Raw genomic sequence first — 20,726 nt, 5'->3', positions numbered from 1 at the left:
GTATTATTAATTTTGGAGAATGTAAACAAAGAACACAAGCCACAGGGAACAAAATTTAATCTTAAATGATGCAGAAGGTACTTGTTTCTAGGACAGAGTACTGGTTCAGGAGTGAAGAAGACCTTCCTTCAAATCCTGCTGGATGCTGCCTATCTGGCATGACCTCAAGCAAATGACTTTACTTCCCTGGGCCCTACTGTTCCTCCAGTTCTAGAGCTATGAGTTTATGATCCTCTTCAATAAAAGAAGCATATTTTAATCCTTTTCGTTCTTTCTTTGCCATTTATATTACCACAAAGTGCATATTTACTTTTACTCTCAGGCAAAATCATTTTAAGTAATCAAGCTACTTAAATGGGAATCATCTGGGTACTTTTAAGTATGTTAATGCTCTCAGGTTATAGATTACCTACCTTTGGTGTAATTAAGAAATACTGAGATGTAGTTTCTTTACAGGCAGTCTTTACAACCATCTCAAATACTCTTCTTTCATTGACTGGGTCCATTCCCTTGATAAGAATAATAAAAATTAAATTCATATTGATTAGAAGATGAAGAAAATCTAATTTCACAAAGTAATGATCATACCTGATTGATTTCATCTACCACTCTGAATGGACATCTGTTAAGTTCTTGGAGCGCCATTAGGTATAACATTGTAGAAACACTTCTTTCACCTCCACTCTGATGACTGGAAGTTAGTTCGTGCAGTGTTGTGCTACTGCGAAATTTGACTCTAATTCTAATTCCATATTTATCATAGTCTTCCTGTAAACCAGATAAACTTCATGAAAAATATCAGCCTGTTTCTTTAGTATTTCATATAATACTTTGACAAAAGAGTAAAATAAGTTCTCAAAATAAAAATGTCAATTAGAAGATAAAGTGACAAAATTTTAGTGGAACTACTAGCTGTTTGAAATGAAATTGTTAAAATGAATGACTAGGCTCTAATGCATACTTAGAATGTTTCTGGGTGGGTTAGTACAGCAAGGTACTAGGAGAGAAAGACAGTGAATCAAATAAATGCTACCAAACTCCAAGGAGATAGTTCAGGTCCCTGTCCATTACCAGTCCCTACAGGCATCATCAAAGGGAAGTATTCCTTGTTGAGGGAAAACCATGCCTATCACCATCATTGCTAACTACTTATTAATTGCCATTCCTTGACCACTGGTCCTACCTCTAGCCAGCCCATATAACAATCATTTCAAGAAGCTGCCACTGCTGCTACCGCTGCACCACCACCACCAATGCTACCATCATCAACGTCCAAACAACTTCCACCAATGGGCTGGCAAGCCAATATAGTTAAATTAACAAGGAGCCAAGGGAGATGCAGAAGGTGGCATGTAGAAGGATAGTCAAACCACTGCCACCACTTCCCTGGAACCCTTTGGATAGAATGGTATAGTATACCCTGGGTCCAAGAACTCCCCAAATAAAAGTATCCCTCTCTGCCATAGCCCTACTTCTAGGACAGCCCACACAGCATGCCTGCCACCATTAATATGAACATCTTACTAACTGCCTCTAATGGGAAGCTAAGTGCAAGATTCCCAGGAAGAGTAATCCTGCTCCCACACCCTATTTTGCTAGCCTTCCTTCTAGCTCAGTCTCATCATTCAAGGGAGCAACCCTTGGGGAAAGAGGCCCTGCAGATACTTCTGAAGCTGTTGCGGCATCTACCTCCAAGGCAGCTGCAGCTACTAGAGACCAGAAAGAAGTTCTTACTCCGAAATGTCTTGACATCACAAAAGTGTTGATATATGTGGTTTTATCAGTGTCAACACTACCATTCATTTTGTCTCCATATCCTAAAAGACTACCAGGCTTTTTCATGCGACATTCACCTAAAACCTCTTATACCTGCCTTCTCTCATGGGAATGTGAACTTCTTGAGGGCAAGGATTGCCTTGCTTTTTGGTTTGAATTCTTACTACTTAATACTTAACAATATTAATTAATTAATAAATAATAAGTGCTTTTTTTTCAGTCATTCGTGACTCACATGCAACTAGATGATAAAAGCTGAAATTAAACCTGCATACAATCATCTAAGAAGCAAATCAACCAAACTAAAAACTTTATAAATGACCTTTGAACATATTATTGGATGATAAAAATATTAAAGTGATGCCCTGGGTTCTCATCTGGCCCTCTATAATTGAACATTATTGGAGAAAGGTCTATCAGTTCACCAGGATTCATAAATATGACATGATTAAATTCAAGGAAATGGCTTGCCTAAAGTTGCACATCAACAGTTCTCATAATAAACAGGTGAAGAAGAAAGGGACTCTTGGAGTCAGTCAATATGGGAGAGGAAATTTTTCTATGGAGAAAATAAACTGATAAACCTTATGGTTGGAATGGTTGTACTTCCATTCCAAATTGTTAAGCAATACTTACATATTAAAAAATTTCCTTTCAATATTTTATGGCATTAACATTCTGCTTTACTTCTTATGGTATATTTTATTATTTTACTTTTTAATATTAAAATCTTTGAACCTCCAGCTATTACAATATTACTAATTCCTTTTTAGCAGTTTTCACACTAATGAAATTCTACAATTAAATTCTAAATCAGAAGGAAAAAAGGAAATTTTTAATTATTGTTCACCAAGTTGGAAGTGTCAGAAAGAATATCCATCATTTCTGAATTACTATGACTCAGACTTTTATTAGACTGTAAGAGAGGGCTGATAATGAAATCATTAATTCACTAATCATTAAAAGTCACCAAGGAAACAGCCTGTTTGAACTGACATTTTTCTTTCCTTCAAAAAAAATTTTTTTTTTTAGTGATCAACAGTTTTTAACAGAAAAATTCTAAGGTATCAGACTGAGTAAGCTTAAGGAGGATTTCAATAGGAGAAAAGCAAATTATAATAATTATGTTCTTTAATTTCTTTGTGGTCTTTAAAATTTGCTTAGAAAAGACAGTTATACCTCATTTTCTGTATGGAGATCCACTTCACCAGCACATTGCATGGAACTAAAAAAGCTGCCAAATTTTTCATTGATTTGTTCTACCAGATGTTTCAAAGGATTGAGCCACCTTTCTTTAACCTAAAAATAAAGATACAAATGTACAGTAACATAAAAATAACTAGAACTATTATATTATAAAAAGAATACAACATAATATCAAATTAGTCTTTATCACTATTTGAATATTTTTTTATTTTATCTTACTACATACTGAATAAACTTTGATATTAAATTTTCCCTAAAAAAAAAAATTCTTGAAAAAACAAAACAACTCCAACTTTTAGTAGTAAGTATATTATCTATCCTTTTAAAATCTTGCCTCTCCTCATGTTATCCTTAGTGGCAAATGGCAAAAAAAACAAAACAAAACAGAATTTAAATTATCACCTTTGAAATGGTCTGTCTATAGTTATCCAGCTCATTTGTCTTTTGCTCTAGTTCTTCAGTTAACTGTTGTATTTCTTGTGCCCTTTCTTTGTAGTCTTCAACAACCTGGCAGTAAAAAGCACCTTACTTTAGGAGAAATCTTTCAGAAGATAAAATAACTTAAAATGTGCATCAATTAAAGCCTTAACTTAAAAATGCCAATTGTGTTGATTTGTTTGCATGCAATTAACTTATACACTCCTTATGTACTGAAAATATGACATTTCTCTCTTTTGAAAAATGTTAGACATTGCAGTATTATAGGTTAGCCCTACTATTCTTTTTATAAAGAAAAGGCAAGAACACCCTGTTCCTTAGGAAGAATCTATTTAAAATTCTAATAGATTCAGAATCTGGCATTTACAGCACATTGTTCCTGCTGTCTAGCTTATTATTACCAAGAGCTCTAGTACAGAGTGGGAGGCAAGTACTAAGGAGATTGGGGGTGGAAAGCGTACTGAAGCATTCAGGCCTGTGAAGCAAGAAGCTCTAGTCTTCTCTTCAGCTAGTAAAGAATCAATTTCTTCCACTGTGTTTGGGAGATCTTGGAAAGCCTAAAGGAGAAAAAAAAATGTCCATTAGTACCAGATAGTTAGAAACTAAGAAACAAATAACATAGCTCAATAAGTATTTACTTAGGTTGGTACCATGTAGGTATAAAAAAGAATTACACAAGATTTGCTTTCAAAAAGCTTACAGGGGGCAGTTGGGTAGCTGAGTGGATGGAGAGCCAGGCCTAGAGCTGGGAGGTTCTGGGTTCAAATCTGGGCTCAGACACTTCCCAGCTGTGTGATCCTGGGCAAATCACTTAACCCACATTGCCTAGCCCTTACCACTTGTCTGCCTTAGAACCAATACAATATTGGTTCTAAGGCAGATGCTAAGGGTTTAAAAAAAAAAAAAGCTTACAGTTTTTTCTTCATGGGAAAACAGGTTGCATAATCAATATTATTAAGGTAAGGAATATAATGTAATTTGACATCAAGTATGAAAAAGAATAGTATAAAGTGTTATTGGGATTTAAAATTAGAATGAGAAGTCAGGCAGGCTAGATTGGTCAGGAAACTTTTTATTCTTCATTTTCCACCAGAGTGTATTCCACTGGGTCTTTCCATTATGCCCCAGAAAATTCTTTATCCTGGAAGATCACATAAACCCCTCATAAGTACCTTCTGACCCTGGATTCCCTTCTTCCTCTGATTGAAGTGTGGAGGGCTCCATTTAAAGTGAGAAGCCAAGAGAGTCCTTTCTTAAGCCCCATTGGGTCCTGTTCCTACAGACTTTTCCATTAGGTCCTCTTCTTAGCTTCCTTATGTGTGTTACATGCTCCGTTAGAATGTAAGCTCTTTAAGGGCAGGGTTGTCTTTTGGCTTATATTTCTATTTTCATTGCTTAGCACAGTGCTTGGCATATTTTAAGTGTTTAATAAATGTGTGTTGACTGACATGGGGTCCAGAGTTGAGATTTGGGTAGGTGAAAAGGAAGGAAGGACTTAATAGCATTTTAAAACTAAATGATCTATAAGATGAAACACAAACTCTTTAGTCTGCCTTTCAAAACCTACTGATTTCACTCCACCCTTTTAAATTTCTGTGTAATGGAAGGATATGGAATCAAAACACCTGAATTTGTTTCCGGGCTCTCACCTTTATTATCTGTTAGGAAAGTTGTTGAATCTTTTAAGGGATTGAGTTTCTTCATACATAAAGTGAAAGAACTGGACTAGAAAATATTTAAAGGCCCTTTCGACTCTGGAAGAATTCCAGAGGAAGACCTCAAGGATCTGTCTCTGGCACTGTATATTCTATATTCATAGTCAGAACTTCAATAAAGTAACTGGTCACTTGCTTCTGAAATCTGCATATTAACACAAATCTGAGAGGGAGAACAAATGTTGTATGGCTGACTCCAATAGGATCTTGATGGGCTACATATACTAAAGAGGTGTTTAACAAAATTTAATTGTGATAAATATAAAGTTTTACACTTAGGCTAAAAGAAGTCTATTGAAAAAAAATACAGGATAAAAAAGATCCAAAGGGCAGAACCAGGAGCAAGGGGTGAAATTCAACTTAAGAGAAATGTGCCTAACAATCAGAGTTCTTTAAAGATGGTCTAAGGTCCTGTGTTCCCTAACCTGGAAGTCTTCAAGTAGACAGGTCAATGAACCTTGTGAGGAAATTATATTTCAGAAGTCATTTAGTACAACCATGCCAAAGTTATATTCAAGCTGAGATTTGGTGTAATTTTTATGATCCTAACCATTCATCTGTCAACTTTGTGAGTAACATTATCATATTTAAGGAGGACAACTTTAATACCAACTAGAGGCATTTTCAAGTTGTTTACACTTAATTGCCCCTTTAATTATCTGTATGAAGCAGTTAACATTTTAAATAACTAGCAATAAATTATGGGGGAAAATGGGCAAGAATCAATTAGAATGAGAAGGGATTGCAAATTCTGGGTGAATCCTAAGTAAAGTATTACTTACACTGAACAAGTCATTGATATGTCAAAATATCAAAGTACAAAATATAAAAATGAAAATCCCATGTAAATACTAGGTATTATTTTTTAAAGAATTTGCCACCTATTTACTCAGTCCCTATGTTAATTCTAGAATGTTAGAAAGTGCTGCAAGGAAAGCCTTAGAGATCATCTCGTTCAGTGATGGCTAACCTTTTAGAGATGGAATGCCATCCCCTTCCTCTCCCCACCACCACATGCTGGGTACACCCTGTTCCCTCCTTAGCCCACATAGGAGAGAGGAAGGGTTTCCATTGGGCTGCTGGGTGGGTGAAGTGAAGAATATCCTTAGCGAGTATAGAGAGGGAGAAGGGAGTGGCCTGAGCTCTGCACTCCCCTCCAGCCCTGCCACCTGTGAGTGACCCACCTTACCCCCTGTGCGCTCCCATTGGCTGCTGGGCAGAGGGGCGGGGTGCAGCTCCACCCAAGTCCCTCTGCCTTCCTAGTAAGGCAGTATGTGTGTGCGTGCCTGTGTGTGTGTGTGCATGTGCTCCCACAGAGTGCTCTGCATGCCATCTTTGGCTTTGGCACCCATGCCATTGGTTCGCCATCACTGATCTAGTTCAACTTCATCTCACAGAAGTGATACATATTGAGAGCTAGAAAAGATTTCATAGGCCATCTAGACCAACTCCTTTATGTGTAAAGAGATGGAAAGCCAGTGAGGTTAAATGACTTATCTGATATCATACAGGTATTAAGTGGCAAAGCTAGGATTTGAATCTTCCAAATTCAGTGGCCTTTCCAATGTATTACTACTATACTGTCTCCCAAAGAAAACTAGGACTTTTAAGTTATCTGCTAAAAGTCATATGGCAGGAGGCAGCTGGGTAGCTCAGTAAATATAGCCAGGCCTGGAGATGGGAGGTCCTGGGTTCAAATCTAACCACAGACACTTCCTAGCTGTGTAAACCTGGACAAGTCACTTAATCCCCCATTGCCTAGCCCTTACTACTCTTCAGCCTTGGAACCTATAAACAGTAGTAATGCTAAGACAGAAAGTAGGGTTAAAAAAAAATCATATGGCTAATATGAAATGAAGAAATAGCCAAAACTTGTGTGTTCCAAGCCTTAGTGTCTATAAAGCAGTAGATTTAGACCTAGAAGGGGTATTACAAGTCATATAATAAAATTCTCTCATATTATAGCTGAAGAACAACAAGAGGCCCAACACATTATGTCGTTTGTCTAAGAATATGCTGTAAAAAAGAGCAAAGTCAAGGTTTGAACCCAGATCTTCCAACTCTAAATCCCAAACTCTACATTACCATAGTCTCTTTTCTCTCTTCTAAGGAAGGTGAAGCAAAAGAGTATTGGGGGTGGGGGGAAGAGAGAAGGCGATAGAGGAGGGAGGGAAGATGGGTGGAACAGGGGGAGGGGGAGACATGAAGGAGGGAGAGGGTGAAAAAAAGAAGGAGAAGGGAGAGAGAGAGGGAGAGAAAAAAGAAGAGTACACAAAAAATTAGCAGTCATAGAACTATATAATCAGTAGGAGAAACTGGACTGAACTAAGTCTTTTATGTTCTCTAGTATATCAGTGTTTTGTAGACATTTAACATTTAAATGGAGAACTTAAAGGATTTTCTTCTTTTCTTACTAACATATATGGATCCTTTGATAACATTCCATTCAATACTCTAACCTCCAGGATATCTTTTCTCATTCTTCCTTCTTTTTTGTTCCACTAAATATTATTACTGGCTAGTTCTTCTCTGACATTTTTTTTTTTGGCTATCCTTGCAATCTAACTCCTGTCCTTCAGTTTCTATGATGGTCCCAATATACATATATTTTAAGGTAGAAATAGGTATAAAGAAAGGAGCAACGTAAGTCATCAGAGGAGAATGACTTCTTGGCATTTTAGGATTTTGGTACTAAGGGCTACAAAAATGATCCCTTTTTGAATTATCAGTAATGGCAGTAGCTTATCATTCTAAGGCAGCACTTGACAATTTTTTTTTTTAAACCCTTATCTTCTGTCTTGGAGTGAATACTGTGTATTGGCTCCAAGGCAGAAGAGTGGTAAGGGCTAGGCAATGGGAGTCAAGTGACTTGCCCAGGGTCACACAGCTGGGAAGTGTCTGGGGTCAGATTTGAACCCAGGACTTCCTATCTCTAGGCCTGGCTCTCAATCCACTGAGCTACCCAGCTGCCCCCAGCACGTAACAATTTAAAGAGCAATTTCCTTGCAAGTAGTTTGTACAAGTCTTGTTACATCCACTGTAAGGAAAAGAAAATGAGCACAGAGAAATTGAATGACTTCCTGAACATCAAACAGTTCATAAAAGGCACAACCAAGACTAGAATCCAAGTCATCTGACTCTCAATCCATTCTTCATTCCTTTTATACCATAGGAGTATGCATTAGAGTTAAATGCTAACAAGAGTAAAAGTAACATCTCTACCATTATGTATTCTCATACTTACTGTCTGGTACTCTTGAGGAATGCTTTGGTCTGGGCCAAGGTTACATACATTCCTAGCTTTCTTCATAAGTTCTTTGCACTTCTCTAGAAGTCTACGTTTTGTTTCACCAAAATCATTGAATTGTTGCTATTATAAAAAAAGAGGGTTTTTAAAGATTTGCGCATTAAGTTATTTCAAATAAAGATCTACTTCTTTAAATCATCACAACAAATTTATAAACAAAATTCTTAAGAAATAAGTATCTGATACATTTGCTCCAATTATTTTTTGAAAAAGTTTGTTTATAGGTAGGAAGATCTGGGTTTAAAAAAGGGAACAATTTTTCTATGGGTGACCTCTAGTGGAAGATATTAGACTAGTTCTTCAGAAAAATCTGTCTTAAAAATTTACATATAAACATATATGTATACATATAAGACATATGCATATGTATTTTGTGTATTTATGTACATGTATACACACAAACTTTTTGTAAGAACAAATTCTCAGTTTAAAATAGGTAACAGCTTTTTGCTGGGGGACCTCTAGTGGAAGAGTTCAGAATAGCTCTTCAGAAGAACACACATCCATTATGAATATATGTATTATATGCATAGATAAACTCTACATTATATATTAGAATCATTATAAGCTACACACGCATATGCATATATGTGGGAACAGCGTGATAAGGACAGGGGCTTCCACCAACCAAGGCTTTGGAATGCCTGATCTACCCCAGTTTGCAAGGTCTCTGGGTAGCCATAGACTAGAAATAGCTAGACATGTAGCATGTCCTGAACATAAGAACTCAACCCCAAAAATAATGAATGTTCTTCCAAGAAATTACTGATACAGGAATTCTGTGAGAAGAACATATAGTATTCTGTAAAAAGCTGGGTCACACATTGCCATGTTGAATTATCACCTATAGAAAACTCTGTTCAGATCCACCTAGGTAGTTTAAATCCATTATTTCCATCCTGTTAATCACTGACTTCCATTGTGAGTGATCTAATTCCTCTGCCTGATCTAACCATCTGTAAATAGCTACCTGAAATCAATAAACTTTGTCACTGATCAGCAAGAGGTTTGTAAGTCTGTGACCCACAAATAACTTGATGAGCTGGACTCCACACATATATGCACACAAAAATATATTTAAAGAATAAATTCTCTGAAAAACTATTCTAATATCTTTTACTAGAGGTTACCAGAGAAAAACTATTCATTATTTTAAATCCAGGACTATGTGTAATACAAACATGCATATATTCATTATACTGGGTAAAAATCTTCTTGAAATATATATGGAGGGATGTGTCAAAAAATAAAAGTTTAAGTAAAAAGGCATAACTTCATTACAATTTGCTTAAGTATAAAGAATGCCTACACTAATAATATTAGATGTATCAAAATATATTACTAACACTGAAATATAAGAGTCAAAAAATGTTAAAATGTTAGAAAAGATTTTATATGAAAGAATTTAAATAATACTAAATAGCTTGAACTTTTACCACATTTTCTATTACTTTCTTTTTAATCAGTGCTGTTCTATTCTTTCTTCTTTCTGTCATACATAACCACAACTATAATAAACATCTCTCTCATTTCAATCAGATTACTGGCATATTTATAGCACAAGACAAAAAGGATTTCAGAAAATGAAAATTTGGTCATCTCTTGAAAACTGGCAAATACTGACAGCGAGAATAATTTGAAAAATTAGTATTATTTATGTAAATGGTTTACTGATTTTTGAACTATTAAGGCAATTTTCTATTGGTTTGGTTGAAGAGGGGACAGGAAGAGAAATAATAGTAGCATGTGGAAATAAAGGATGACAAGTATGAGGAATACATACAGAAAGCAGGAGTAGGGGAAAGGAAACCACTATGCACATATTAACTCACTCTGGCAAGTGAAGATGAACTAACAACAAATAGTTCTCTTATGGTTGAGAAGCCTTCAGCATGGAACACTGATATTAGGAATATTGGATTCAAATCATCATTCTAATTTTGGGAATCAATTCACCCAAACAGGAACTTGAAAGTATTATTATTCTCAATTTACAGATGAGGATACTAAAACTTATGTGACTTGTCTGAGGTCATGTGGCTAATTAGTGGCAGTGCAGGTACTTGAAACCAGATTTTGTGATTCTAAATCTAGTGTTCTCTTTCTTTTATGGACTTTACAAAAATACTAAGAATAAACACAAAGAAATGAACATATTCCTTTTGGTCTAGAACCAAGAGCAAGGTCAAGAAAAAAATCTAGACTTTGTAATTGCCTATTCCAGTGATGGGCAAACTACAGCCTGTGGGCCAGATGGGGGAGGGAGGGGAAGGAGGGAGCATGCCCTGAAATGTTCTATTGGGGCTATGCGACATTATTCCTAATCTGATGAATACGACGAGTAGGATACAATACAATGAAACTTCGAAAGAGTTGCTTTAGAAACAAACTGACAGATAAGCATTTCCTTTCCTTTGGCCCCCTCTTTAAAAAGTTTGCCCATCACTGGCCTATTCTATAGTCTAATAATAATTATTGGCACTTGCATAAGCCTTTCAAATGTTTACAAAGTCTTTTATACAGATTACTTCATGAGTTTGGTACTATAGGTATTATTATCTGTATTTTATAGATAAGAAAACAGAGTCTGGGAGAGGAAAAGGGACGTGCATATTGTCCTGACCCCAAGACCAATAGGTGCTCTGTGCCCTGCCTTGCCTCTAGAGAACCAGTCTATTGTTAGTCTAAGATTCTGAATTAAACATTTTATAACATAATAAGGAAAATTTTAACAAAAGTATAGAATACAATCCTGGTTTTGATTCTTTTACTCTCTGAAGATAACCTCATGATTATCTCCAATTTTTGTTGGCTTTTAACTTAACATGAACATAGCACATCTATCTTCAGTTCTCATCATTTAAAACATTATTTTAAAGAATATAAAAATATAATTCAAAAAGATTAGACTATTGTTTGAATAAACTGAAGGCTTTCTTCAATAATCTAACAAAAATGTTCAGATATAGTACTAATAGACAGTACCATCATATTTTATTTTGAATCCACCTTGAAATATGACAGAATGTAAAAAAAAGCAATCAAAGATGCCAGCTATTATTTACTGATTATAAAGATGAAACTCAATGTCCAGAAACTATCAGGAAAACAAAAGTCAATGGTACAAAATAACCAAATTAGATAATGTACTTTTAAAAACATGCCTATTCCAGGATTTGAACAATGATACATGTATAACCCAGTGGAACTGCTTGTCAGCTCCAGGAGGGGGGAGAAAACAGGGGTGGGAAAAATCATGAATTATGTTAACCTTGGAAAAATATTCTAAATAAATTTAAAGAATAAAAAATATATATATACCTATTTCACCGCCCCCCCCCCCCAACTCTTGTTTTGAATAAAATAGTTTTTTAATCAGAAGGCTTCATGAAGACAATGAAGTTTATGGGGTATATCAATTCGAAAGACAGGGATTCAGATCCTAACTTGGCTAAGATCAGCAAAAGGTAAAACCTTACCTCTAGTTGCCGGAGGTTTAATGTTGTAGCTTTATATTCCCTTTCTAATTTGTTCTTCTCATAGCCCTCAGTGGCTAGCTCAAGAACTAAATCTACCTTTTGTACATTCAACGTTGTGCAATCCTGGTAAGAAAACCCAAAAAAGCTTGTTTAGATTTTATAAGCTCTCTTAAGTTTCATAACTTAAATTTAAGAAAACTTTATTCAAGATTGAACAGCAAACAAAAGAACAAGATATAATTTTAAAAAATCAATTTAATTGATCTCTTGAATAATTTGTGTCAATTCTATTTGTAAGTTTCCTGCAAAACAATTTAAGTTAAATGTGATTATTTGGCATATATTGTAATATAAATGTCTATTTCACGTTAAATAATAGAAATAAGTATAAGTTGTTTCCAAAAGCTTAGTTCAATAGGAACTTTCTATTTGTGTAACTTGACTTGCAATGGTAGAAGTCAAGTTCAAGAAATTATGTTCACTAATAAAATGTGCTTTTGGGTATGTAAAAATTTTGAATAACTTCTTACCTCATAATGGCAAAATCATGGCTTTTAACAGGCTTTAATATCTTTTCTTGGCATACCTACTCCAGGTTTCAAACCTTACCTTAATTAAGCTCAATAATTCAGACACCAGCATTGCTTTTTGGACATTAATTTCTTTGATTTTGGCATTTGTCTCCTTCTCCTCTGCTTCAAGATTGTAAGTAGTCTCTTCTAATGACTTTAAGCTATACAAGAAATGAAATGATACTTAGATATATAGATATTCCAAAATCCTGAGAAGAGACATATTCTTACTTTCAAATTCTAATTCTGCCACTTAATAGCCATCCAATCTTGGAATTAGCTAGACACTTAACTTTAAAGGGTCCTCAGGTTCCTAAACTATAAAATAAGAGCTACCTGGGGTAGATGACCTTAAAGGTGTTTAATGAACAATTTTGTGCACCTACCATGACTGCTAACATTGTGGCAAATTCAAAAGAAAAACAAAGCATGGCATGGTTTTTGTCCTCAAAAAATTGGGAGATAAGGCATCAAGAGCTAGTACACAGTGTGCTAAGCACAAACACCATAACTTTTAAAACAAATGAACCAACTTGAATTGTATCTTGAAGGATTGGAAGGAGCAAGTTAAAGGCATAAAGGTAAAAAAAAAAAAAACCCATGACAAATGTAGGAAATGGTTAGAAAATTCACTTGATTGCCAACTCCATTAATTAATGGAATTAGATCATATAAAGTTCTGAAAGCCAAGAAGTTTATATTAACTGCAGGTAAGAGGGCAGCCTTTCTCTTAAAAGAATTAAAAATAGGATTCTTTTGTAAACGTGAGTTCAAATCAATTGGATATGACTGAACTTAAATAATTTTTTAGGAACTCATGTGTAAAGTGAAAATTGTACTTGCATAAAAATCTGTCACTTACTATAATGTGATATACTAGAAAAAGTGCAAGACTTTAGAGCCAGACAACCTGGGTTCAAATCCGGCCTTCAACACTATTAGCTGAGCAACCCCGTGGGACATTACAATTTCCAAGCCTATTTCCTGATCTGCAAAATGGTAAAAATACATTGTATTAGCTACCTTACATAACTGTTTTGGCTTGTAAACTTTAAAGTGCAATATGGATTCATTCGAGCCATTAGCATTATTATTAAAGAGAGAAGAAAAAATGATTATTAATTTATTTATTATTAAATTAATTATCATAACAGCTTAGGGTGAAAATATAATACCTATCTAATTTGGAACCGATTTTCTGTTCCAGGTGATTCTTTTTGGTTTTCCTGTCTTGAAGGTCCTTCTTTTTGTTTCTGAATTCATTGTCTCTGTGTTCAAGATGTTTGATTTTTTCATGAAAAGTTGTTAATTCTATATCTAGTGTCTGAAATCTTTCCTTTATTTCCTATGGAAGATAGAGATTTAAGTTGTAAATACACATTTTAACAAATCTCATTTCAATTCCAATAGGTGTTTAAATAACGGCCACCCCCAAATATAGCCTTTAACCCATAAAATAATAATTCAAAGGAAAAATGTATATAAAAAGATTCACATAAAACTACCCACTTGGGAGAAACCTGTCCCATGTTTATAGAGATGAGAACCTTTATTGATCATTACTCTCAAATTCCTATTTCCTAGCCTTGTCCATAAAATCAGGATGCCTCTGAGCCAGAAACGTCCCATTCAAAAGGAATATAAAAACTCTGTTATATTGGCTCCAAGGCAGAAGAGTGGTATGGGTAGGCAATGGGGGTCAAGTGACTTGCCCACGGTCACACAGCTGGGAAGTGTCTGAGGCCAGATTTGAACCTAGGACCTCCCGTCTCTAGGCCTGGCTCTCAATCCACTGAGCTACCCAGCTGCCCCCTTTTTGACAAGTTTAAACTTCTCTGTTCCTGTCTTGCCAGCATTCATAACACTCTAAGTTATGGATGTCAATTTTGTTCTTAATAAATGTAAAGCTCTTGACTGTCATCCATTTTGGAGACAATAGTAACTTCTAAACTCTAGCTTTTTAAGACTGGGAAGGAGGCTGACATGGATGGGTTACTTGTTCTCTCTTGTTCCTTAATTTTTTTCCTCTGTTTTCTACTAGGACAACTGCTTGTCAGTTATAAATATTAAAAACATCACTACACCATGGGATCCACCCAGCCCCTATTTCCCTTCTGCTTACTTCCCATTTTGTATCATGCAACTCCATGAAACTTTTTGTGTGGCAGTGAGTAGAAGCCCTGGGGTAATTAATATTAAGAGTCTGGTTTTATATAGGTCAGACTTTTTTTTTGATGGGGGTGGGGAGGCGAGAAGAAGAGGAAAGGGCAGTGCTACCTTCTTTGGTCAGATAACCCACCTTATCTTGCTCTTCCAATTGTCTTCTTTCTTGTACATTCACAGTAAATGTGAGAAACTGGGCTGTTTTTAGGTGTGTGTTGCTGGAAATAGTGTCATTTGAATAAACAGAAGTTTTTACTACATACTTTTCATGAGCCGTGTAAAGTTGTTTCAGTTTGGTTTCATGTATAACCTAAAATGAAAAATAAGATCACCTATATCACCATGCTTATTCCCACTTTTTTTAAAAGGATCAAAACACAAATAAATACATTTGTTTTCTGAAGGGTTTAAAGTGAGACAACCAAATCTAGAAAAATGGTTGATAAATTTTTGCTAATTTTGAATAAATACTAATTACTGAAAGAACTCAGATTAAAAGACCTAGAAACTGCCTTACCATTAGCTTATTTCAAATAGCCTGGGCAAATCAAAGAATTACTGCATATTTCCTTTACCTCAAAGTATAAATACAAAATGATAAGTATTTTCTATCTTCAATGTTTTCAAAGACTAACTGTAGTCACCATAAGCAAATCAGACCTTATTTCCTTCCATTTTCCCATTTTGAAAAAGTTAAGCATAAACCATACAGCCCTGTATAAATGTCCCGACATGGCAAATTCAGGTTTATCCAAACCAATTATTGACCAAGCACCATATGTACCTACAGAGTATAAAACTAGAAACAAATGCTATGTTTTGTGGGGTCTTAGATGTAATACTTTGTTAACTTTTTTAGTAGTAGAAATAATAGAACAATCAAAAAGGTTCTGTGATTTCCTTAATCTTTTAAAGGGACCTTTGGCTTCCCATGTCTTTCAGTATGGCCACTTTACAGCTGAGAAATGAAGTGTTTTATGGTACTCTAAGTTTCATGTCTACAATGACTCCTTACTGAGGATTCTTTTTCTACAGCTACAACAGACCCTTTAAAATTTCACCTGATGATTCTCTAAAATCCTACTTTTATACCAGTACTTCATCTTTAAACCTGCAGTTAAACAACTCCTATAAGCTTAATTGTCTAAACAAACGAACAAACAAAGAAACAAAGAAACAAACAAACTGGAAAGAAATTTTAGGAGTTACGGGATTGTCAGGAGTTGGGGCAGCTAGATGGAGCAGGGATAATGAGCTAGGCCTAGAGTTAGGAACATCTTAGTTCAAATACAGCTCACTCTTATGTGACCTTAGGCAAGTCATTTGTCCTGTTTACCTCAGTTTCCTCATCTGTAAAATGAGGATAATAATAGTACCTACTTCCCAGAGTTGTTGTAAAGATCAAGAGATAGTATCTGTAAAGTACTAAGCTTTGTGCCTTGCACAAAGTGGCATCATATAAATGTGAGCTAACAATTTAAGTGCAGAATGCTAGTAGGGATCTCTATTCATATCTTGCCAAACTTTTCATTCATGCAATCATTTGTTCATTCATTCATTCATCCACCCACCCATTTACTTATTTGTTTGTTTTTAAAAACCCTTACCTTCTGTCTTAGAATCAATCCTGTGTATTGGCTCTAAAGCAGAAGAGTGGTAAGGGTGAAGCAATGGGGGTTAAGTGACTTGTCCACGGTCACCCAGCTAGGAAGGTATCTGAGGCTAAATTTGAAACAGTACTATTAATAGAACTCCAGGTTTTATACTATTTTTATAGGAAAATGGGTCAGGAGCTAGCATGGAATGACGGATGTAGTACAGTCAGGTAAATACACATTTAAATCCTGCCTCTGATGTTTCCAAGTAATGTGACTGCGTACAAATCACTTAACCTCCTTGAGCCTCCATTTCCTCATTTAAAATCTGAGGACAATAATTCCTGAAATATCTTCCTTTAAGTTGAAAGAAAGTTCACTGAAAGGCCTTATTAACAAAACAGACGGTGGCAGGCTTCATAAGGGCTTAAAGTAATGAAGTTGAGGAAAGGATTCCTAAAGGTAAGGCCTGCTAAAGTAAGAACTTTGCAGTGATTCTTCTATGGGAGACATTCTTAATCTGGAATCCATGATGTTGGATGGGGGGGAAAATTTTTTTTGATTTTTAAAATATTTTACTTACAAATAATTAGTTTCTTTTGTAATCCTATCAATTTTATGCATGTAAAAACATCCATCTGAAAAAAGGGTTCGGAGCATCACTAAATTGCCAAAATGGTCCACGACATAAAAAATGTTAATGATTCCTGTTTTAGGGGTACAATTTAGTGGTTGTTCCTCTGTAATTTTGTAATGATTTCTGTGAAAGTTACAGAAGAGTTGGTTATGTGGGCAAGAGAGAAATATTTATTATACCACTATAAATCAGTAAAAGATGGAGGAAGGCACTGGAGAGATAAGGTCAGTGATTTCGTGTATATGTACGGTGGGGAATATGTGTGTCTGAGTGTGGGTGTCTGTTTAAGAGTCACGGCATTGGTGGCAGTGAAGAAGGCAATTTGAATAGCTGTTCTAACTAGGGACAGGTTTCTATACGGGTGGTGGACTTTCACATGTAAAAGGATGATACTGACTGTATGATTTTATATCATCATTTCAAAGACATATTTCCAAGAAGATAATTTAGACTTTGACAATTCATTAATTTATGCTTTCCCACTGTTCCATCACTGTAATCTAAAAATAGTCACTCACTAAGAAAACATAAAAACAGAAGTGTTCTATTCAATTTATTAAACTAAAACCACTAATTATTATTTAATCCAGATAAATCAAATCACCCTGTTTCATCTTGTCATCAAGTTTTAGCTCAAAGTTCTTGATTAATATGTAGTAAAAATTAAAAAAAAAAAAAGGTACAGTAATTTATGGTTGCTTAAAGACAAAAACACAAGTCAATTATTATTGTTTGTTCGAAATGGTATTTCTAGTACTTCTGCAATTTTTTTCAAGAATTTTACAAATGCCACAATATAATTACAATGTTAGCTATGATCTCCTCACCTGCTCAATTATTGCTCTGGTCTTTTCTGTTCCTACAGGGACATCATGAACATGATGCTGGTAGCAAAGGTAACTCATCACAAATTGAGGTGCATCAAATAACTCTCTTAGATAAGAAAAAAGTCCATATTTCCTAACGAATAAATACAAAGATTACCAACAGATTATTCTTGGTTTTTTAGGTATATCATGAAATATTCTCTAAGTTTAAAAACATTATAAATAATACTTTAAAAACTTTAAAGAAGTTACTGTGGATCAAAATTACAAATAACTTCAAATACTTACTTTAGATCATTTAGGGCCCTTGTGGGTACTCTGTTTGCATATGTAATACTGGGGATACAAACAGCATTCACTCTTAATTTAAGATGATCACGCATCTAGATTGTAGGAAAGCAAAAGCATTCTTAAAAGGCAATTCAAAACAATTGTTAAACTTTATGATAAAAACATTTTATGAAAAAAGGGTTGGAATATAAATTTATTTATAATTCTTAGAGAAGGATTTTAGAATATTATGAGCAGTTCCATCTCATAAAAGACAAAAGTAGGTACAGGTAAAACAAGTTTAAGCAAAGTCTGGTGAGAGACCCAATTAAGCAAAGTCTTTTCCAGAGAATTTAGGGATGATGACATTAGAGGGACCACAGACAGATGGGGAAGATTTGCAAAAAACCTTTTTTTGGTAATAAATGAATTTCATCACCAAAGTAAAAAGTCATCTTATGTAAAAAATGGCACCTTTAAAAACAAAAAGAAAATAAAAACTCATTAAAACTAATCAATATAATAAAAAGTCTGAAAATATATGCAATGTTCCATACTTATGGACTTCACCACTCTGCAAAGGAGTGGGAAGTGTCTTCCACATTTCTTCGTGTTTATCTTTGTAATTCTGCAACATTCACTTTTTAATTTTTTATGGCTATTGTTCTTTCTACTTACATTATTGTAGTCATTGCATATTTAGTTGTTTTTTTTAAACCCTTACCTTCCACCTTAGGATCAATACTATATATTGGTTCCCAGGCTGAAGAGTGGTAAGGGCTAGGCAATGGGGATTAAGTGACTTGCCCAGGGTCACACAGCTGGGAAGTGTCTGAGGCCAGAGTCAAACTTAGGACCTCCAGTCTCTAGGCCTGCTCTCAATCTACTGAGCCACACAACTGCCCTCCATATTTACTTATTAAATTCACTTTACATCAATTTATGTAGATCTTTCTATGCTGTTCTGTAGTCTTCATATTTATCATATATTACTGAATAGTAATATTGCATTACATCCACATACTGCAATTGGTTAATTATTTCCAATTCTTTGTCATCACAAAAAAGTACTGCTATAAATATTTTGAGGCATATGGGACTTTTTTCTTCTAATTAACCTTCTTAAGGTATATACTTACTAATGAGTTCTCTAGGTTAAAGGATATGAACATTTCAGTTGCTTTACTTGCAATTCTAAATTGCTTTCCAAGATGGTTGTACCAATTCACAGCTTTATCAACAACAAGACCAGAGTACCTGTTTTTCCATAACTTTTCTGATATTGACTAGTCCCATCCTTTGTTATATTCACCAAATTGCTGGATATAAGGTGAAAGAAACCTTAGGCTGTTTTGATGTACATTTCTTTATTGAACATTCTTTCATATGGTTGTTAATAATTTTTAAGTTTCTTCAGAATCATTTGTTCATATCCCTTGACCATTTATCCATTTGGGGGGGGAACAGCTTTTAGTATCATACACATGTAAATTTGTAAGTGAATTTCTACAAGTATTCTCCAAATATTTTATACATTTATTTTGAATGATATTTCTCTTTCCATTGTTTTTTGGGTATTATTATTATATGGAAATGTTGCTGATTTTTGTGGGTTTATTTTGTAGACTGCAACTTTGTTGAAATTATTAGTTCTCAATAATATATTTATAGATTGCTTCTTATTTTTTAAATAACCTATCTTGTCATCAGTGGTTTTATTTCCTCTTTGGCTACCTTTATGTCTTTTCCCCTTAAACCCTTACCTTCCATCTTAGAATCACTACTGTGTATTAGTTCTGTTATGAGTAAGATGAGATTAGCTAGTTATTAGGAATTAAATTGTACCTAGCAAGAAGGAGCTGGAGCTGAGAATTCCAGGTTGGAATGAAGGAGGAGGAAGTCTGTCTGTGCCCTGTGTGTGGACTCCATTAATGGTGGGCAAAACTGTTGCCAGGAGTCAAGATGATCTCAGGTACCAAGTAGAGAGGGTTCTGCTTGAAGCACTGTTATCCAGTTTTCAAACTTCTCCTCTCTTGGCTCTGGAGATTTGTCCTTTTCTTAGATGTTACACCACACAGGATCCCAGGGGAAATCAGGAAGCAGGGCGTCCTTTGCTCTGAGGTCTCCTAGGCTGGCAACAGTTTTGCCCACCACTAATGGAGTCCACACACAGGGCACAGACAGACTTCCTCCTCCTTCATTCCAACCTGGAATTCCCAGCTCCAGCTCCTTCCTGCTAGGTACAATTTAATTCCTAATAACTAGCTAATCTCATCTTACTCATAACAGTTCCAACACAGAAGAACAGTCAGGGCTAGACAATGGGAGTTAAGTGACTTGTCCAGGGTCACCAGCCAGGAAGGGTCTGCAGCCAGATCAACCCAGGACCTCCTGTCTCTAGGCCTGGCTTTCAATCTACTGAGACACCTGACTGTCCTCTCTCTTTCTGTCTTTAATTTCTTTCCCTTGTTTTATTGCTATTGATAGCACTTCTAGAACTTTATCAAACACTGATGGGGAGTGTAGGCCATCCTTGTTTCACTCATATCTTTTGGGAAAGCTCTAGGGCAGTGATGGCAAACATTTCAGAGGCCAAATGCCCCAACTGCAACCCTCCTGTTGCCTGTGAGCCACCCCACTCACCCCAGACGGAGGGAGGAAGTGCTTCCATTGGGCTGCTGGGCAGAGGGGTGGGTCGTGTGAGAAATGCCTTTAGGAGCCATGGAGAGGGGGAGGGGAGA

General features: G+C 35.4%; 1 protein-coding gene across 1 annotated transcript in view; it reads right to left on the bottom strand.

The window, feature by feature from the left end:
• The window catches only part of SMC5 (structural maintenance of chromosomes 5), a 71,874-nt gene that overhangs the window by 7,334 nt on the left and 43,814 nt on the right, over positions 1 to 20,726 (bottom strand). Inside the window, exons 12-23 of the mRNA XM_044659428.1 lie at positions 18,004 to 18,098; positions 17,716 to 17,848; positions 14,793 to 14,966; positions 13,669 to 13,838; positions 12,531 to 12,654; positions 11,922 to 12,044; positions 8,380 to 8,505; positions 3,882 to 3,977; positions 3,385 to 3,489; positions 2,956 to 3,075; positions 589 to 768; positions 414 to 509 (exon numbers count right to left, since the gene is read on the bottom strand). Of these exons, the coding sequence (XP_044515363.1) occupies positions 414 to 509; positions 589 to 768; positions 2,956 to 3,075; positions 3,385 to 3,489; positions 3,882 to 3,977; positions 8,380 to 8,505; positions 11,922 to 12,044; positions 12,531 to 12,654; positions 13,669 to 13,838; positions 14,793 to 14,966; positions 17,716 to 17,848; positions 18,004 to 18,098 (1,542 nt within the window). The remainder of the gene's footprint in view (positions 1 to 413; positions 510 to 588; positions 769 to 2,955; positions 3,076 to 3,384; positions 3,490 to 3,881; positions 3,978 to 8,379; positions 8,506 to 11,921; positions 12,045 to 12,530; positions 12,655 to 13,668; positions 13,839 to 14,792; positions 14,967 to 17,715; positions 17,849 to 18,003; positions 18,099 to 20,726) is intronic.

Source organism: Gracilinanus agilis, chromosome 1, assembly GCF_016433145.1.
Source record: "Gracilinanus agilis isolate LMUSP501 chromosome 1, AgileGrace, whole genome shotgun sequence".
Lineage (NCBI taxonomy): Eukaryota > Metazoa > Chordata > Mammalia > Didelphimorphia > Didelphidae > Gracilinanus > Gracilinanus agilis.
Note: the sequence above shows the minus strand (reverse complement) of the source record. Positions and strands in the feature narration are given on the sequence as shown.